The sequence below is a fragment of the Pipistrellus hanaki genome, assembly GCF_964339955.1.
Source record: "Pipistrellus hanaki genome assembly, chromosome: 3".
NCBI lineage: Eukaryota > Metazoa > Chordata > Mammalia > Chiroptera > Vespertilionidae > Pipistrellus > Pipistrellus hanaki.
This window is the reverse complement of record NC_140505.1, coordinates 146,764,162-146,785,792: the sequence shown is the minus strand read 5'-3', so window position 1 is coordinate 146,785,792 and position 21,631 is coordinate 146,764,162. Positions and strand designations below refer to the sequence as shown.

The 21,631-nt window shown below is 36.6% G+C and overlaps 1 protein-coding gene across 3 annotated transcripts in view; it reads right to left on the bottom strand.

The window, feature by feature from the left end:
- Positions 1-1,266: 1,266 nt before the first annotated feature.
- Positions 1,267-21,631, bottom strand: part of SCAF11 (SR-related CTD associated factor 11) — an 82,961-nt gene continuing 62,596 nt past the window's right edge. For 2 of the 3 annotated variants that reach the window (XM_084876632.1, XM_084876633.1), the window contains 9 exons: positions 16,220-16,278; positions 15,950-16,059; positions 14,924-15,025; positions 11,474-11,580; positions 7,955-10,804; positions 6,257-6,603; positions 4,764-4,982; positions 4,293-4,412; positions 1,267-4,039 (listed from right to left, as the gene is read on the bottom strand). In XM_084876632.1, coding sequence (XP_084732758.1) covers positions 3,893-4,039; positions 4,293-4,412; positions 4,764-4,982; positions 6,257-6,603; positions 7,955-10,804; positions 11,474-11,580; positions 14,924-15,025; positions 15,950-16,059; positions 16,220-16,278 — 4,061 coding nt within the window. In that variant the 3' untranslated portion in view covers positions 1,267-3,892. The remainder of the gene's footprint in view (positions 4,040-4,292; positions 4,413-4,763; positions 4,983-6,256; positions 6,604-7,954; positions 10,805-11,473; positions 11,581-14,923; positions 15,026-15,949; positions 16,060-16,219; positions 16,279-21,631) is intronic. The other variant, XM_084876631.1, reaches the window with a different exon arrangement.

Below are 21,631 nucleotides of genomic sequence, written 5' to 3'. Positions count from 1 at the left end.
TCTGATGGTTCTCTCTGGATAGAAAAACCAGCTTAGGAAAATGGAGTTTTATACTAACTATAATTGAACTTTTAAGTTATATATTAAATGTACAAAATTATATCTTAAAATTTATGGGAAAATAAAAACTGATTGACCAAGGTATCCTACTTCTACAAGTTAACCCCCAGAAAACAATCTGATATGGGTACAATTTACTAGTATATAGTCAGATGTATCAGTCTTATTTATATAAGTACCATTTATATTTTACTGACTTAATTATATTAGTAAAAACATCTTACAGAGGCTGTTTAAAGAATCTATATATATATATAAAAGGATAATATGCAGTGTCCCTACAAGAGTTCAACTCGCTATGATATGCACTGACCACCAGGGGGGTGGTGTGGAATGAAGGCCCCGGCTGGCAGTCAGAAGGCCCCCCCATCAGCCCTGATCACCGGCCAGGGCTAGAGCCCTACCTGTGCACAAATTTTATGCACCAGGCCTCTAATGCTACTGAAAGCCTGTGTGGTCGTGACCCCTTCACACTGTGATGCTCTCATGTTGTAATGAGCGGTCACCAGGAGATGTGGGTGCAGCTGTGTGCGTGGGCAGGCGGGTGGGACCTTGGTGCTGTGTGCATGGCGAGGCGGCGAGTGCCGCAGGTCTGGCCTACTTCTTCGGGGCAATCCATGAAGAAGCCCCGGATGGGTGGGTGGACCTACCTCTTTGGGGCAGTTGTGGAGCTCCCACATTGAGAGGGCACAGGCCAGGCTCGGGGAGCCCCCACTCGGTGCACCTATTTCTTGCCCTGGGCCTCTGCTACCTATATAATAGAACACTATGTAGCCATTAACAATCACGCTCTAGAATAGTTTTTATTAAAACGACAACTTCTCAATACATCATTAAGTGAAAAGGAGGACTTACAACAATTATGTGCAATTTAATCAGTGTTAATAGTTGTTACCTTTAAATGGTAGGATCATGGGCAATTTTTCTCCTTTTGCTATTCCGTTTCTTCTGTCTTTATGGATTTTTTTTTTTTTTATTTACTAAAGTGTTTCTAGTTTCCTGTAATGATTATGTAACTAGGAAAAATGCTGTAAAAACAGATGCTTGTAGTTAACTTGAAGCTTGCTTTACAACTTGGACGTTAATGTAACTATGATGCTAGTTACTTTGGTACAAATCCAAGGAACACTTCAATAAATGTCTGGAAAGAATTATGAAATAAAAATCCATTTCCCAGGAATCTTAATAAGATGTTCAAGACACTACTTTGTTTATCAAAAGAATTTATTAGAAAATATTACATACTACACATCTGTTTAAGAGCATTGTTTCAGTAGACAGCACTCTGTCCTCACACTACAAACCATGTCTCATGAACCATGGGCAACCACCCCTGTGCTCCTGAAACTATATCTTGATGGAACACAAGTAGTACATACTGTGGCCATTTGGAGGGAGATGATGAAGAAAATGTGGTAATTACCGGGGGGGGGGGGGGGGGGGGGGAATCACAAAACTTTTGGAATGTTCAAATAATAACTCCTTCAGTCTCAAAATTCTAGGCATCCTTACCTCTTAAAACATTGGTCAATGTGACTAGTAAGTTAAAGGGACAAGGTTTCAAAGGTCAAGTTAATACTGAATCTTCATAAATAAATCTAACACCACAAATATTTTTAAGTTTGCACACATGCAAAATTAATATAAATTTCTGAAAAACCAAGAAGGGAATGTTAAAGCAATGTATTTTTTAACATAAAGCATGCACTTTCTAATACGTCCTCAAATGTTTCAAAGTTTTAAAAGTTCGAATTCTAATGCAGTAAATTCTTCATTAGCTATTCTAAATGTGGTCTAACCAGTACACCAACGATATGGATTATACCTTATTTTCAGGAAAGGTGGAAATAATTCATGACAGTGCTACCAAACATCTGAGATTTTACCACATCAACTAGTTTTTCTTTAAAAACTTATTTTAAACATGTTTTCAAAGGATAAATAGTAAAGCAAATTTTAAAATGTCACCCAAATCCCAAACGTCACTGAAAAAAAAAAAAAGAAGCAAAAGTAGGCATTGTGTGATTAACTGGCTTAGGCAATATGCTATAAAATTTTCAAAGTGTGAACCAGCTTTAACTCAAAATAGATTTAAAGTTAACACAGTTGTTTCTAGAGCTCAAAACTGAAACAAGTATGTGTGCATTGATATTTAAAATACTGTCTTAATATTTTATTAGAAGAAATATACTTCTACACTTTCCCACAATCTAAACACAAACTTTAATTAAAAATATATATAAATCAGTAGAATACCATATTACAAATGCCCAACAATGCAGAATAAAGATCAAAAGCTGCTTGGAAATGTTTCTAATACTTTTTGGGATTATACTCATAATCTACTAAAGATTATGAACTAGCAGAATCATTACTGGGGCCATCATTTCAAAATATTTTGCCTATCAAAGCTAGCACCAGGAAAGTATTATGCACATAAAATTGAGAAACACAATCTTTATTTCAGAAAAGCACAGTCCTACAGAATATTGCTCTTGCTAGTTTAGCTAGTAAAAGGGTCAGCCTGTTTCATTGAGCCATATCTTTATCTGAATAGCTTTCCAGTATTTGGTATCTACCTAAAATTGTTCTAGAATTAAAGACAGATTATCATGGAGACAATTCATTGTTTTCTTCCAAAATGCCAATTAAAATAACGATACTATTAATACTTTTAACTTACCTTTTATAAAATTTAACATTTTAATACTTAAAAAAACAACAACCACATCCCTAGCCTCTGAAGACCTAACCCAAATTCCATTATTTAATTCCTCTCCCTTTTCAAAACACAGATTTTAATGTCTACATTTTTACAACATGCTTAATGGCCATCATACGGTCATCAAATTAATACTTCATTCGTTGTAAAACATTTGGATATCTCAAGTGTGAAAAGAATTTCATTAGTGATTAGACAAATGAACAACCACCTGAAAGCCACTGAAGCGAGTCTCACAATTCTACCTTAGTCTCAAGAAAGAGAGGATCACAACCACTGACTGCAGTTCTCTGGTTGGCACAGATAATTTATCATCTCTGATTGATAGGAAATATTATGAAAAAACAATTTTTACAAAGTCAACACTTTTTTCCACACTTATCTTCTAAATTCAACTAAGAATTTAGACTGCCAAAGCTGTAAATCTAGCAAATGTAAATATAGCTTCATCTCAAATGGGGGGGGAGGGGGACCACAAAGAAAAACAAGCAGCATACCCTTTATTTGGTGATACAATAGGTCAACAGTGCTCCCAAGTTTTGAACACGGAGTTTTACTCACATGATCATGTTTTCTAGCAAAGCAATTTATTCAGATGTGTGCTTTCAAAAATAACAGATTAGGAATCCTGCAATTGGTATGTTCTCTTAATAGAAATATTTTTCATGGTAATACATTACTTAACTTTCTATAGAGGGGGAAATCATATAGATCATCCTTTATTTTTAGCCTGACAGAATAATATATATATATCTCTTCCAAATCCAGTGCACTTAGAAATTTCTAATTTATGCACTCCATTGTTCAAATAAAAAAGCTGTATGTACATCTTCCAGCATCCACACTGTAACACAGTCCTAGTAATAATGCATTCCTTAACCCCTTTACTTTCCCTTGAATTTGCTCTTATTTGGGGTGGGGGAAGAAAGGATATAGAAGTTACAGTGCAGAACTATTATTTATTTTGAACAAAACATATTCTACGTTAAAAAAAATAATTTTATCAAAACCAAATTTCAATCACAGTTAGGTATGATTTTCAGTTAAAGGTATATGTTGAAATTGCACTTTGCAGATATCTTGACAGTGTCCTTTATAGTGCTCTCCATTTCAGCCTATGTTTTTTTCAGTAGACACAGGTTCTTCCAGAGTTTTCTTTTGGCTTCCTTTACGTGAATATTTGTATTTGTCTACATAGGCTTTAACCAAATTTGCCACTTTAGTAGAATTGACTTCTCCACTCTTACTATGACAAACCTATGGAAAAATGAGAGAAATATTTTTTTCATAGTTAAAAGGAATAAAATGACAGCTTTGTGAAAAACAACCCAAACCAGACATTTTCCCATGTTTCTTCATATCTTATATGACCTTATTCAACAGTTAAGGAAGCAGACAAGAATTAGAAGAAGGCAGCTCTTATTATTTTAATTAGACTTAAGCATTCCATTATTAAAATAGAGATGGTTCAAAACAATACATACAGAACTACACTAAAGCTATAACTTACTTTATCTACTGCTTTTCGTACAATCTCTTTATATTCTTCCTTGGTGATATCTTTATTTTGGTAAAAGGGCTTAATGGCCAGTTTTACCTCCTGTGCTGCTTTCTCTTGAATTTGCAATTTCTAATGAGAAGAAAATGTATAATTATTATTTTCCCAACTGAATACTATCAAACACTATTTAAAAATATAAAATTAAAAGCACTGTGCATTTGCATTATTAGCTCTTCAAATATGAATGTTGTAAACATAAAATTTATTTACTAACATACATATCAAACATTTCTAAAAATAATTATGAAATATTACTAGCAACTCAATGAGCATCAACATATCTAGACAGGACCCTTCAAATAATAAGACTATCAATAAATTAATAAATTTCCTTTATCACTTATACAATAGAAAGCTGTTATTTTTTTTCAACTTTATCAGAAACAAAATTTTGTAGGTTGCTCTCAACCTTGAACTTGCCTTGTCTGTCTTCGAGCTATCTGCGCTGGCTTCCACTGTAACACTTACTTTGCTTTCTGCCAATTTTATAGCAGCATTAGAGGCTTTGCTGAGACTTGATGACGAAGCATTACCAGAACTTGGTCCCTGAACTGTTTCCATATTTGCAGGGACTGCTGTTGGAGCAGGCAAGACTGGTGTACTCATGTTATTAGTTACATGAGAAGCACCAGGAATACCCTGTTTTAAAGAGTTATCATCAATTAATGAATTACTTGTACTCAATATAAACCTTTAGTTACAATTAGAAATAATATTTAAAAAATTCAAAGCAATTCAATCTTGGTACTTAAAGAGAAATGCATTATTTCAGGCCTTTTATATCTAAAGGACTCTGAAGAATAATGAGTTAACATTCTTAAAACCACTATTTAAAGATGTCAAGATGACTTTTAAATTTTGCATGTGTATTGTAATGTTCTGACACCAACACTAAAAACAAGAAGAGCATTTAGAGAACAGTATCTTTCCTGCAAGGTTCCTTATGGAAATTAAAGTGCCCCCCTTTAAAGATCAGAAGAAATAGGCAGTGAAGTCAAGTGGCTTGCAGTGAGTTGAAAGCAGAAAAAGATTTAAGATCCCATATTCTGGTATCCCATTCCCTTGTTCTTCCAACTATATCTTGCTATCAGGATTCTAGGATTTCTGAAATGTAGACATAAAACTATAAGCAACACAATGCTTACAAATTATTCAAATGATCTGTACGCCTCGGAGGCACTCATTCTTTTTAGCATGGTAAATTCATGAATATGAGACAGTAATAGCTAATGAATAGTTTAACTGGCATCTGACCAAATAAGACAATACAAGCTTCATTCCAGTACTTTATCTCAAGTTCCCACCCCCTGACAAGTCCAATGAATTAGGGAAAAACTTGAAGCATCCGCAACAATTCTAGTTTGGCTCATTATTATCTGGTCCTCTTAATGTGAAAAAACCTGTTTGGAATTTAATAACATTATAATGTAGACTTGGTAATATATATTCAATTCAGTTTCTTACTTGGGGGGAGGGAGGTTTAGGAGAACAACTGTAAAAGAGGGGTTATGAAGATTTACCATAAACCCAGCGATTTTCAACCAGTGTACCACAAGAATTTTAAAATTTGCAATACCTGATGATTTAATCAGGGACACTGACCTATTTTCCCTTAGATTGTCAAATAAAAAAATAACAACTAATACAACAATAGCTGTCCAGTGTCAATGAATCAAATTTACACCTATTGATTTTGTCAGATTGGCAAAAAAATGCATTTTTTGTTGTGCTGCAAAATTTTAATAATTCATTTATATGTGTCATGAGATAAAAAAGGTTGAAAATCGCTGCATAAACCTAATGATATAAATAATTGTTTTGTATGACAGGAAGCCCTTTCTTGAATATCTGTTCCTAATAGCTAATTGCTTACAATGGCTATGTTGATTAAACTTGAGTTGCTAAAAACATACCTGCAATTGCTTTCCATCTGGCTGTGAAGCAATGTAGCTGACTTGTTGGGATGGTGGGGGAGGGGGTGGGGGTGGCGGCAGTCCCTGAGATACACTGGTAGGAGCAGCTACCTGCATGAGAGGTACTCCTGTGTGCAGATGCAAGGGTAGCTGAGGATGAATATTATATGGATTGCGTTGGATGTTCATCAAAGGAGCATGAACACCCATTGGATATGGGAAGATATTCATAGGCTGGTGCTGTGCATTCATTTGTTGCTGCATTACATTCATTTGTGGTTGCATCATATTTATAGGTAGCTGAGAACCATCACCTTGTTGGTTTGTTTGGTCTTTTAAGTTAGAATCTATCAAAAGAAAAAGGCTTGTGAAAAATATGTTACAAATTTCTTTAGAGAAACAAAAAACTTATAGTTATAGTAAAATTAAATAGCAATGAACAGACTCAGACATCTAAACCCATCTCCAATTATTTGGTTTACACTCATTATTTCTAAATAATGTGGGCTGATTTTCTAAAAGAAAACATGCAACTAAAATAATTTTTAAGAATACAGTTACATGATAATATCCATCAATATGAGCAGTAGCTCAAGAAACTTACTAAGGAAATAAATACAAACTCATATCAGGTTTTTAATCTTCAACAATTTTTTCTTACATTGTTAGCACAAAAAGTCAAGAAAGATAAATCTTTATTAAAAAAATGATTTAGCCGAAACCGGTTTGGCTCAGTGGATAGAGCGTCTGCCTGCAGACTGAAGGGTCCCAGGTTCGATTCCGGTCAAGGGCATGTACCTTAGTTGCGGGCACATCCCCAGTAGGGGGTGTGCAAGAGACAGCTGATTGATGACTCTCTCTCATCAATGTTTCTAACTCTCTGTCCCTCTCTCTTCCTTTCTGTAAAAAATCAATAAAATATATATATTTTTAAATGTTTTATATGAGAACAATGATCAAAATAATTCATGAGTACAGATCTAAAGTAAAATAAGTAGAAGTAAAATCCTGCATAGAAACATCACAAGTTTTTCTATTGTAGCAAATTATACTTAAAATACTAAATGTTTTGCAAAGTTTCAGGCAGGGGTAGGATGAAATAAGAAAATAAAAACTGATGTGTATATATTTATTTAAAATATAAAGTGACCTGTAAACAATTGGGATTCAATTAACATTATCCCATATAATAACATTATCCTATATAATAACATTATCCTATATAATAGGCTAATATGCAAATCGACCTAATGGCAGAATGGTCACTATGATGCACACTGACCACCAGGGGGTAGACATTCAATGCAGGAACTGCCCCCTAGTGGTCAGTGTGCTCCCACAGGGGCTGTGTGTGTGTGTGGGGGGGGGGGGGGGGGGCGGGGGCGCCACTCAGCCAGCTCTGAGCCGGGCTCACAGCTGGCTAGTGCAGCGGTGGTGGCAGGAGCCTCTCCGCCTCTGCGGCAGTTGAACATCCCCTGAGGGCTCCCGGACTGCGAGAGGGCACAGGCCAGGCTGATGAAATACTCTTCTCCCCCTTCCCTAATTCAGCTTCCCCCCCCGCCCCCTGCACAAATTTCATGCACCAGGCCTCTAGTAAAACTATAAAGACAGATCATTTCAATTCAAATGAATAAGGCATTAAAACTTATAGTCTCTTTTCCCAAATAAAAGTGTTAATAAACAAACAGAATACATTACCCTGTTCAGGCGTTTCCTCTTCCTGTCTCATCCATCCAGACTGTGAGCCTGAGGAATTCCTCCCTCGTCGTGAATAATAGTTTTGCACATCTGCTGGGAGAGTCTTTCTCACAGCCCAACTAGATGCAGATGTCCACCCGGACCTATCTGCTGGTGTATCAAATGAGAACTCTTGCTCACTTTTGCGTTTATAGGGTTGCTGTTCCACAAACTTGAAAGATTCATTCCCTGAACCATTTGAATTCCCTGAGAGGGGTTTTCGGTTTTGCCACCGATTTTCATTTTGATCTGAATAGGCAAAATTACCTCTGTAAGTGCCTCTGCCCCGGTTACCTCTACCACGGTTAGACATCCAACCGGAACCAAAGTTTTTATTCCAAGTGTTCCCTGAATTTTCATTTCTATTTTCTTCCCAAGGGGAATCTTTTAACTTTTCTGGATGTCTGGTCCTTGGATCGGGTCCAGAATTTATTGTTTCTGTTACCCAACTGGAACAGTCATTTCTATGTTTGTCAGAATTTGGGTCATCAGCATCTGGACTGATGTCATTTTTTTCTTTTCTTGTATTTTCATTCTGTTTCTCTAGGTCATTCTTTCTGTACCGATCATTTCCTCGTGGACATCTCCAACCATCATTTGCCCATCTTTCCTTCCACCGAGGAGAGTAGCTCTCTCTGTCATTTCTACCAAATGATGAACTCTTATTTTTTGTTCTAGATCTTGATGGTGACCTAGAACGAGATCTGGACCTAGACCACCTTCTGGTTCTCCTTTCTCTATCTCTTTCTCTCTCTCTCCTAGGCCCATCTCTATCACTTTCTCTTTCTCTGCTCCGGGACCTAGATTTTTCTGTTGGGGAGGAATCTTTCACTCTTGACTGAGATCTTCTGTTCTCTCTAGAAGTGTCTCTCTTTGGAGAGAGAGATTCTGATCTTTTGCCTTCCGTTGTGCTATCTTTTTTTGGAGATCCAGACTGTGATTGCCTTCTTTCCCTTGCAATATCCTTTCTTGGGGACTGAGAACGAGATTTTCTCCGTCCTCTTGATTCTTTTTTGGGAGATGGTGACTGAGACTTCCTGGTTTCTTTTCCAGTTTCTCTTTTGGGAGATGGAGACTGAGACCGCTTCTTTTCCCGTGTAGTGTCTCTGTTGGGAGACCAAGTTGTAGATGGAGAATGAAATCTAGATCTTCGAGTACGAGGCTTTTTTGCTTTATCTATCATATCTATTGGGTTTTCTAGTGGCTGAGATACAGTTTCAACTTTTTCACTTACAGGATCAGAAGAAGGCATATCATTTTGAAAACTGTGCTCTGCAGAATTCTTGTTCAATTGTTTAGTATCAGTATTTACAGACAGTTCAATTCCACATTCATTCTGATCACTGCAATAAGAATCACATTCCATAGGTATCATTTCATTATTGTCTTCACTAAAATGCTTCTGAATCTGTTCAATATGTGTGTTAGGCAATTCTGTAGACCTGGGATGTTCAACGAGAGACTCAGCCTTTTCTTCTAAAGATGTATCTAATTTGGTGTTAAAATTATTTTTTAATAAATTACTTTCAGAGTCTTGAATACTATTGAAATTTTCATTCCCTGAAGTATCACACATTACTTCTGCATCTCCAGTTTCAACATGCCCAGGTAACTGAATCTCTGAGATCTCAATAGAGGTTTTGTCTTCTGTTTGTATAATTCCACCCTCAGAAGATTCTAATTTTGGGCTGTCTCCAAGCTGTTCTTCTTTTACTGTAGAACCATTATGATCAATAATTTCTACTATAGGACTCTCTATAACCTCTTGATCATTAACCTCTACAACTTTTTCTTCATTGACCTCTACAACTTTTTCTTCATTAACCACTATCTCTGCATTCTCAGATAACTCATCTAGGCTTGGTACAGGTTGGTGTACTTCAATTTCAGATGCTGAACATGTCAGAGTATCATTCGGAGGATGATCTGTACACTTATCTACTTTTACCTCTGATTCTGAGGGTACAGATATTTGGTCTTCATTTTCTAATCGATCACCTCCTTCTTCAGAAATAGTTTTAGAAATATCACCTTCTATGCAAAAAACTTTAGACTCGTTATCCGTATTCTCAACTTTTTGAACTTCCTCAATACCTGTATTCTCAACTTTTTGAACTTCCTCAATACTTGCATTCTCAATTTTTTGAATTTCCTCAATACCCGTATTCTTAACTTTCTGAACGTCCTCTTCCTCTCCAATTAGAATAGGAGGATCTTGGATACAAGACTCAGAATGTGAAGATTCTACTTTTTCCCCTGTGTCATGGTTTTCAGTATGTTCCTCACTTTCTTCCATTTGCTCACTGCAACTTTTCAAGCCATTAGCAGACTTATTTTCTACATCTGTCTGCACAGGACAAGTGTTTCTACTTTCGTCATCTGATAGCTCTTTCTCTAGCACAGGTGGGGTGTCAGATTCTGCTGCTTCTTCATCTACTGAGTCACTGGAAGATGCTTTTTCAGGAGAAGGTACAGAGCTTCGAAGCTTCTTTTTCAGTAAAGGTGGTTTTCTTCCTCTTCTTACAGACTTCCGTTTGGGGGCCTGTCTTGTTTGCTTTTCTGATTCAGCGGAAGAAGAAACACTTAGAGATGGATTACTGTTTTCTGGGGCATCATACCCAGAATTATTTGATGCTGGGGATTTCTGAGAATGAGTGACCGTTTCAGTTCTTGTGTTACGTGTAGATCTCCTTGTAGGAGTTGCTGCTGCAGATTTTCGTCTTGATCCTCTGGTGTTTGATGTACCGGAAGTTTGCTTTTTCTCTTCTCCTTCTTGAGTATGTGCTAATGCATATCCCTTGCAAGAAGTACCTAATATTTTTTTAAAAGGTAAAAAGTAAGTATATGTTTCAATAAATGAGAAAAGTTTGGCTTCAGCTTATTTTAGCATATAATAGACATTTATAACAGAGTGAAACAAAATATACTTATGAATTAAATTATGAATAAATGAATACCTACTAACATCTGAGTAATATCAGATATTTATCAGCTTCTTTTAATGTTACTGAAATAAGTTATCACAAGATTTGAATCCATCTAGGCAATTTTCTATAGAGGGGAAAACAGAGGAAAATACGTTTGGTCTGATAACTGCCATTTGCTTTCTGAATTGGTACCTTGGCGAAATGCAATAGAAAACAAGTTGTCACAAATAAAGACTCAAATTCTTTGTTCATAATTAATGGGAGATATTAATATGCTTTTCTAAAGGTCTATGGTCTGGACACTGAAGCCCTAAATAGAAGGGAGACTTCAAATTAGTCCTCGAAAACATTAACTTGTAATTTCTTAAAGTAAAAGGAATTTCAGGTTTGAACAATTTTAAAGTCAAGTCACTGACCAAATATTTACAAAAATATTTAGACTTACTATTTAAACCTTATTTAACAGCTTTTCTAAGTCATCAATACACTGTTTATGAGATTGAAAAGAAGCTCAGATTTTTTTAAAAGTAGAAAAGAACTTCACAAACTTTACCAAAATTCTCTAAAGATATGGTACTTGTTGGAAAAATAGTTCTCGGCAACACAGAAGGGATGAGAGGAAGGACTTCTGTTTCAGTATTCCAGGGTATAAAACCAATTCTGAAAATTGGAAACAAAACAAAAAACATTTTTTGTTTAAATCGTTTAAAAAATTAAACCAGCAATTTTCAATTGGTTTGCAATATGAAAGCACAGGGTGCTTTAATTATTTGTTAGTTAAAAATGTAAATTCAAGGTTACTCATTGTTCAAGGATGGCAATTAGCTGCAAAGAAAAAAACCTTCAAGAGCACGTTTTTTTCAGATAAATTAATGGTAAAGGGAGATGCAAATAAATATAAATATACAATAGTTGTTTCTCTTTTAAACAATATTTTATCAAGATTTTTAGCTGTTATTCATTTTTCGCTATTCTAAAAAAAGTCCCTTGAATAATAAAATGCAAAGATTTTAAGGGTACAGTTTGATGACTTTTGATCACTGTATATATCTGTGTAACCACAACCCCAATAAAAAAATATAATTTTCACTGCTCCAGAAAGCACCTCATGCCCCTTGTACCCATTCCCTTTCTAGGCAATCTAAGAAATAATTTTGAGGAATTAATCAAATCAAGATTTTAAGGAAATTAACATGGTCAAAGGGAAATCAGTCCATGAGTTAAAAATTTTAAATAATGGCCCAGCCAGAGTGGCTCACTGGGTGAGCATCGACATATGAACCAGGAGATCATGGTTTGATACCAGTCAAGGCAGATGCCTGGGTTGCGGTCTTGATCCCCAGCTGGGGGCGTGGCAGGAGGCAGGCTATCAATGATTCTCTCTCATCATTGATTTTTCTCTCTCTCTTCACTTCTTCTTTCCTCTCTGAAATCAACTAAAAGAAACAAAAACAAATTTAAATATTGGAAATAGAACTATATTACTTGAATTCTGAAGTATTTCATAGATGATATCACAGTTTTTGCTACGTCTTCATTTTACAGCATATTTCAAGTCTCAAATATCAAAATATGTCACTTTTTTTAAAACCTGGTTTCTGTTGCTATATTATATTTTTAAATTCCTTCATTTAAAGATGATGACTCTTCAACGTTCGCTGTGTTCCCAAGGACCTGCTAATACCCTAAAGTTTCTGCATCCAAGCCCAATCCACTGTTAGCTTCTTTTCTGATTCATATTTACTCATCACTTCAAGTTTCCTAACAAGACAATTTTATCCAATATAAGTTGAGATTCTGGAGGAGGAGAGAAGCTTTGAAAACAAACAAACAAACAAAAAAACATGTATATGTATAGAAATATATAACAAAGGAGAGGTCTCATCTAGGCCTCCTAATTTTACTTCTATTTGTGTTGCATTGTTATTCCTAGAGCAAGCATGTCAAACTCGGGGCCCTCGGGCTGCATGTGGCCCACAATAAATTTTTTTATGATCCAGCTAATATACCAGTATGTAAGAAACATTTTAGTAAAAATTTTGTAACTTAACTTTTACAATATCCTGTTATCCTATTTAATAAAAGAATAATATGTAAATAAACCATCACTCCACTATATCCACTAGCCACACCCACTAGCCAATCAGGAGAAAATATGCAAATTAACACAACTAGATGGTTGTAGCCATGGAGAGAGCAGGAAGCTTGGGTTTTCCTGGCAATGGAGTAAAACCCAAGCGAAGGCCTCCACTCCAGGCTACAAAGTTTCAATTAGAGAAGATAGATAAATCCCAGATACCAGGGCCTCCGCTTGGGTTGCTGAGGGGCGTGGCCGGCCTGCAAACCACCACAGGCCCCTCGCCCAGGCTGATCCGGGAGATCCTTCAGGGCAAACCAGCTGGTCCCCACCCATGCACTAGGCCTCTTCCTATTTAATAAGAGTAATATGCAAACTGACTGTCACTCCAACACACAAAATGGCTGCCCCCATGTGGATACAAGATGGCTGCTACAAGATGACCAACAGGGGAGGTTAGTTGGGAGGGACCATGACTTCAAGGGAGAGCAGTTGGGGCAATCAAGCTTACAGAGGAGGGCAGTTAGGGGTGACCAGGCCAGGACAGGAGTAAGTTGGGGGCGATGGGGCCTGAAGGGAAGGGCAGTTGGGGGCGACCCAGGCCTGCATGGGAGGGCAGTTAGGGGTGACCAGGCCCACAGGGAAAGAGCAGCTAGGGACAAACAAGCTGGCAGGGGAGCAGTTAGGCATCTCTCAGGTTGGCAGGGGAGTGGTTATGGGGTAATCAGACTGGCTGGATCAGGATCTGGCCTAAATGGGCAGTCAGTCAGACATCCCTCGAGGGGTCCCAGATTGCAGAGGGTGCAGGATGGGCTGAGGAACCTCCCCCCCCCCAGCATGAATTTTGTGCACTGGGCCTCTAGTATACATAACAACAACAAACCACAATGTTCACTAAAGACTGATTACTATAATCGTGTTGCGTTCATTTCCCTTAGGCGCCTTAAGCACAGGTGCACCATTTCTCTCCACTAATACTAGCAGCAAATATTTTAGCAGCCAACTGCCATGTATTAGTCTTATACTGACTTATTTGGTGTGCACAACAGGAAATATTTTGCTTTCAGAGAACAAGAAAAATAGGTTTATCTGCATTATGTTTATTGATTTGTGCAGTTATCCATTGTCTGGAAAACCAATGTCAAGAAAAAAATATTAATTTTTATTAAAATGCTCTATTACTTAATGTTAATGATTACTCATTTATTTCAGCCCTTTGTATTCAGCACGTCTCTATCAAAAAAAATCCTACATTTCTATGAAAATTGAAGCTTTTGTATCCTTGCAACCCACAGAAACTTAAACCTTATTTGGCCTGTGTTAGCCTTTGAGTTTGACATGCTTGTCCTAGAGTATGAAGACCCCTATACAGAACTACAATACATTTCAGTGATATATAAAATAAAGTTCAAGTTATAGGCAACAAATAGCCTTGATCTTTATGTATAAGCTTGATTTAAGTAAATATCACATACCTAGCAATGTGCTAGGACTTAAACTAAGAAAAGACTAGATTACTTAAAGTTATGAGTGACAAGGCAGAGTAGAAGCTTGATCAAATAGTTACTTAAAAGAACATTTTGGAGAGGAAATATCATGATAAAAACAGCTAACAGCACATAGGCATGGGGAAAAGAGAAATGAAGAATGACAAATATGAATGCTATTATTAATAATGAATCTTATTATTTAGGCACTACCCCTTTTAAATGAATCAAATGTCCATAATTATTAAACACATTAAAAGTCCTTTAAAGGGTTCTTTAAATAGCAATCTTTGTTAAGCATCTGAAGCACCAAAATATAATCTGCACAAAACTTTCTTAGAAATATACTCACTAAATAAGGTACATTTGTAGTTAAGTATTAATGATATCATATATTCATGTTAGCAATTAAAACACTTCAGTGAACAATTTTTTTTACCTTCCAATTGCAGGTAATGTATCAGGAAACCATGACAATTCCAGTTCCTGTCTCTTCTGTCTAATTAATGCACTGATTTCATTGACTTCTATAAGTTCTGTACTAAAAGATAAATTTTACACCTTCATTAGAATTCTAAAAATTTTAAGTTTGGAATAACAATTGGCTTCATGATATACATGCAGTTGTTTTCATACCTAGCATTATAAATCACATTTATAATAAGAACATTTTTCTATTTAAACACTTAAAAATGAACTAATTCCTAAAAGTTAGTAAAATATTTATATTACAAACCAAAATTATGCTTATCTGATTCATAAAAATAATGCTTGAATTTCTACTTAAATGACAGAATTTTTAAAAAGTCAATTCAGACTAATATCCTTATTATTGAGAGAAAAACCCCTAATACTATTTCTATCTCATGAACCAAAGCTACAGCAAGCAGTTCCAGCAGAAACTGTAGGCGAAATAGTTTCTACCTGAAACTAAGCAGAGGACAAAAGAAGAAAATCAAAGAAGATACAGTTACTATAACAAAACAAAACGAAAAAAGGAGTATAGTTCAGCTTTTCAAAGTGGTTTCTTTGGTGCCTTGCCAAGCTCGTAAATTGAATTACACAATCATAATCTGTCTTGTTAGTTCAACCAGTTCTATGTGATTTTAAAAGTCCAACTTAGTTTTCAAATTCCACATATATAGATAGTTACTTGTCAGTCACTATGGATTCAAAGATGACGATGTACTCTTTAGTCTACTTTTTTCTATCAATAAAAAGCCTGTGTAAAATAATTTATTATTAATGAAAACAAAGCCTACTAACATAGGCAAGTCATTGCATAATAGAGAATGTCACAAAATGATAGGTTTTCTCTTTGCTAAAACTAGTTTATTTTCCAAATGAAACAAAAGCAAAAATCAAGGTGGGCTTTCAAAATGTTTGTTTAAATATTTTCCAAAAGTTAATTATAACTAAAACATCAAGTAGAAAAAAGCATCAATTAAAAGTAGAAAATACTAACCAGTAAGCTCTATAGGTAAAAGAAGAGTCTCCAGTGTGACTAGTAGAAGAAAATATATTGGAGAAAGAATTTCTGAAGGACGAGCTTGTGCACTGATTTGATCTTCGAAGCTATAAAAGTAAAAACAGGTTAGTGAAACAGCAAACAAAAAACGTCCATAATATAAATAATAGTAAGTAATAGTTGTACTGAATATTTTTTATACCTGAGGCACTAGCGTTATGTACTAAAAACCATAAAGTTATCTAAGAAAAAGATTTTTCAACACACCTTCTGCATCTTCATTGATGCATTTTTCTTTCCTCCCATTTCACTGCATTTAGTTTTTCCTGTACAAAGACACAAAAAGAGCTGGTTACCTTGTCTTAATGTTTATTTTAAAAGGTTGTAAAGCCAGTACTGATACTGACATACTGACAAAAGATAGTTAAAATACTTAGAAAAGTTGCATTTAAAATAATAGTACTGGCCCGGCTGGCATGGTTCAGTGATTGGACATCAATCTATGAATCATGGTCAGGGCATATGCCCAGGTTGCAGGCTCAATCCCTGGTGTCAGATGTGCAGAAGGCAGGCGATCAATGGTTCTCTCTCATCATCTCTCTCCCCCTCTCCATATCTAAAATCAATAAAAATATATTTTAAAAAATAAAGTAAGCCCTAGATGGTTTTCCCAATGGACAGAGCATTAGCCCATGGAGTGATGGGTCCTGCGTTCAATTCGTCAAGAGAGTGTGCCTCGGTTGCAGGCTTTATTCCTGGCCCTGGTCTAGGAGTGTTCAGGAGGCAACCAATTGATGTGTCTCTCTCACACTGACGTTTCTTTCTGTGTGTCTTCCCCACTCCCTTCCATTCTCTTCAAAAGTCAATGAAAAATATCCTCCGGTAATGATTAACAAACACACACACACACAAAAAAATTTGCATTTACATAAATTTTCAAAATGATAATTTTATCTTAACTTGTTTAGCTACAGATATATGAAAAATGTAAGAGACCACAATAGAGAAAACTGGTAAAGCATGTAATACTGCTGTCTTAGTGCATGAGTATTAAAATTCTAATGAACATTTTCTGGTGCCCTATGAAAATTTAAGCCACCCTGTAACAAAAAAAACAAAAACAAAACAAAACAAAAAAATTATATATATATATAAAAAGACAAGTGACAGGAACAACCAGAATGACCAGAACTGGTCACTATGACATGCACTGCGGCTGACTAACTGGCCCAATGGGGGCAGGGTCGGCTGGCCAATCTCCCACGGCCCCTCTTCCCAGTTGGCTCCCCCATCCCATTCCGGGGTGGAGCCAGCCAGCCAACCTTCCGTAACCCTATTTGCTTGCTCGTGCATGAATTTGTGCACTAGGCCTCTAGTATATTGTATATAAGTCAAATTACTTAACACATTGCAGACCAGTAGTTTTATTGCTAGCTTTATCCAGTGGCCAGATAAGTTTCTACTGAATGAGTACAAAAATCATTTTTACATGTTAAAGGCACGCTTTAAAATTAAATTCCCATTGCATTTTTTAACTATATATATATATATATATATATATATATATATATATATATATATTATTGATTGATTTTTTACAGAGAGGAAGGGAGAGAGATAGAGAGCTAGAAATGTCGATGAGAGAGAAACGTCGACCAGCTGCCTCTTGCATACCCCCTATTGGGGATGTGCCCGCAACTAATGTACATGCCCCTGACCGGAATCAAACCTGGGACCTTTCAGTCTGCAGACCGATGCTCTACTGAGCCAAACAGGTTTCGGCTACCCACTGCATTTTGAAGTTATTTATTATATGCTCTTACAAGATAATATCTTTTTAAAGTATGAAACTTTGTAAAACACTATGTAATATGAAGTGAGAATTCTTGTTATCTGTCCGCAATATTTTAATATCAATAATGCTCTTCATATATGTCCTTTTTCAGCTATGACCTAAAAAACAGGTCCTGTTAACTCACCTCAAATAAGAGCTGACTAAGAGAATTAGGTCCATCAGCCCTTGTCAACCATAAATTACCATTTAACCACTGGCACCATCTTCAAATAAGTACTCTTTCCTCCTCAAACTTTATAATTATAATTAGGAAAAACAGAAGTGAATCAAACAGCTTTCTGTTATAGAATTGTTTCTGGCTACACTGCCTATGAGTTATTTTTTGGCATTACCGGTCCCATCTGGGAATTTATTTCTCTAGATACACTAGAGGCCCAGTGCACAAAATTTGTGCAAAGGTGGTAAGGAGGGTCCCTCAGACTGGCCTGCACCCTTTAGCAATCCAGGAACTCTTGGGGGATGTCCGGCTGCCAGTTTAGGCCCGATCCCACAGGGCTCCCTGCAGGATCGAGCCTAAACTGGCAGTCGGGACACCCTTCTCACAATCCGGGAATGCTGGCTCCCAACTGCTCACCTGCCTGCCTGGTTGATCGGCCCTAATCACTCTGCCTGCCTGATCGCCCCTAACTGCCTCTGTATACCTGCCTGATCGCCTCTAACCACTTCTGCCTGCCTGCCTGATTGCCCCTAACTACTCTTCTGCCTGCCTGATTGCCCCTAACTGCCTCTGCCTTGACTCCCGCCACCACAGCTTCATCTGCAAGCATATCCAGAATGATGTTTGGAAGGTCGTTCGGCTGTCCGGTCTAATTAGCATATTATGCTTTTATTATTATAGATACTTCCAGATTAAGAAAGATAAAGGATAGCTTCTGCTAATGACCAAAACTGTTAGTACTTTTATAGACCACTGCTCTTAGTTTTTCTTTACCATGGAATCTACTATTAGTCATCTATACCTATCAATAGACTTGTGTGCAATAAACTGTTGCTAGTACTGTCATTGCTTTCTCCTCAAAACTCTGGAAAAAGTCTACAACGTAAATGACAACTGGTCTTTCACTCTTCGATCTTTCTTGCCTCACAAAGGGCTTAGTGGCTTTGTTCAAAATAAATCACCCAAACTAGGAGCCTTGTTTCCTGCTATTAGAAGACAATACTAGTATGTACTTGGAGTTTCTTCTGTCAGCCCAGTGATTACAGCCTACTTCCTACTTAATAGCATATTAATTTCCTTTTAAATTATTATACAACAGCTGTTTGGTTTCATGCTATTACCCATCCACCACACATGACCCACCCAGAACTGTTGTAACAAATATAATTTCAACATTGGAGACAGCAGTACTGGCTGAATTCCAGGAACTTATTTTCCTACCCTTTGATGTATATTTAAAAGATGATACAGATGTTTTAAATTGCTTAAAGAAGCCAGAATTAAAATGTGTGATAGGTACCAGCCACTTTCTTAGAAATAACTTTCCTTAGAGAGAATTGCAATATTGTACCTACAGAGTGTCTTTTATGTCCTAAGGGTGCTAAATTGTTTTCATTCTCTCAATACTTAATGCATATGTACTGTTTACATAGCATTTCTTCATTTGGAAGCCTATCTTAAGAAGCCAGCATTAAGACTAAAAGCTCTCTATGAGAAGAACGTTAGTTTTCTGGCCAATGAAAAGTGTGAAAATCTAGTCCAAAGATATTTCACATATTTCTGTGTAATTCTGAGCAGTGATAACTGAGCAGTTCTAATAAAAATCAAAAGTGTGGATTTATCTAAATTGTGATTTCCTGGAGATCATTTCACAAATCTGCCCTACTCATTTACATGCCTTTGGACAGCAGTTTTATGTATTTTCATTTAATACTTATCAAAGTAATGCACAAAGTAAAGAAGTTAAAAAGTTGCCTAGCCAACGTGGCTCAGTGGGTTGAGCCCTGACCTTGAACCAGGAGGTCATGGTTCGATTCTCGGTCAGGGCATATGCCTAGGTTGTAGCTCGACCTCCCATGTGAGGCATGCAGGAGGCAACCTAACAATGACTGTCTCTCATCACTGATGTTTCTATTTCTCTCTCCTCCTTTCCTCTCTGAAATCAATAAAAAAAATATTAAAAATAAAAAATAAAAGAAGTCAAAAAGCACTTCTAGTCTTGCCATTGTGGGTCAGTGGCTGAGTGTCAATCCATGAACCAGGATCATGTTTCGATTCCAGATCAGGGCACATGCCCAGGCTGTAGGCTCAATCCCCAGTAGAGGGTAAGCAGGAGGCAGCCAATCAATGATTTTCTCTCATTCTTGATATTTTTCTCTTTCCCTCTCACTTTCCCTCTGAAGTCAATAAGAACACACACACACACACACACACACACACACACACAAAAAAAAAAAAAAAAAAAAAGCACTTCTAGGCTTATAAAGAAAAACTACAGAAATCCCAAGTCTTTATTTTGTTTTCTAAAACACTCATCAAATCCTTTTGCCGTTTCATCTAATATTTATCTATTTCTAAACTAGAGGCCATTGCACGAAGAGATTTGTGCAACAGGCGTCCCTTCCCTTGACTTCCAGCACAGGTTTTCCTCCAGCACCTGGGCCTTCGCTCCAGCCAGAGTCTGCTAGTCTTCGTCTTTGCTGCAGACTCCGGAGTAGATCCCTTCGCCCTACCCCCAACCTTCCTCTCCACTCCTGTAAATCCTCCCCCCCCCCCCCCCCGCCCCACACAAGCTTCCCTCTCATAGCATCTTTGGCCTTCTAATTTGCATACTCACTCTGATTGGTTGTGGGCATAGTGGAGGTACGGTCAATTTACATGTTTGTCTATTATTAGGTAAGATAACATGCTTATACTATTCTGCCTAGGTGTTTTTTGGTTTCAGTTATTTTCTAATTTTTTTTAAATTTTACTTACAACCACCATTTTCAACCTTTTTCATTTTATGGCACGCATAAACTAATCACCAAAATTCTGTGGCACTCTAAAAAATACTATATTTTTTGCCAGCCTGACAAAAAACAAAAACAGATATAATTCTGATTCATTCACACTTGGCAACTGTTGTTCTGTTGGCTGTTGTCACTTTTTTATTTAACAATCTAAGAGAAAAGAGGTCAGTGTTCCTGACTAGTCAGGTATTACATGCTTTAAAAATTCTTGCAGCACACCAGTTGAAAATTGCTGCTACAGAAGATAAAGACTTGTCTCTTATACCACTGACCTATCTCCTTTTCTCCCTTCATCCTAATGTTCTTTTTGATATATCAACATTTGATATAAGCAATATTACATTATAACTATATAAACATTATTCACAGCTGAACCATATGCTAAATTATTATTGTTCTTGTACAACTTACTTTTCCTAGGGTTAACAACTACTTTGTTTTCTCTTTTCCTTGTATTCTTATATTATCTATCATTAATTTTCCTAACTCTACAACAAAAAAATAAATCTCTTAATACACTAAAGCATATCAACTCATCCATCAATTTGTTGCCCCCACTCTCAGAAATACCATTTCATTTTCTTTCTCCTGAATTGGTAACTCTCTAAAAGCTGCTGTTCATCTGTCATTCCAGGACTCCTTTATCATCATCCTATTATCCCCATCATCTTTTTCCTGGGTTTGAACTTATTTTATGAATCTCATTGCTCCTTCAGTATTATTTCATTTAGTCAAGCATAAATTACCTTCAGTACAATAGTTTGTTTTCTTTCTCTAGAATAAGCCTCCAGTCTTTGCCTGGGTAGTCTCCTTCCCCTACTCTATTTAGCCAGGAATCTGCAGGATAAACTGTTTAACTCCATTCGCCCCATGGA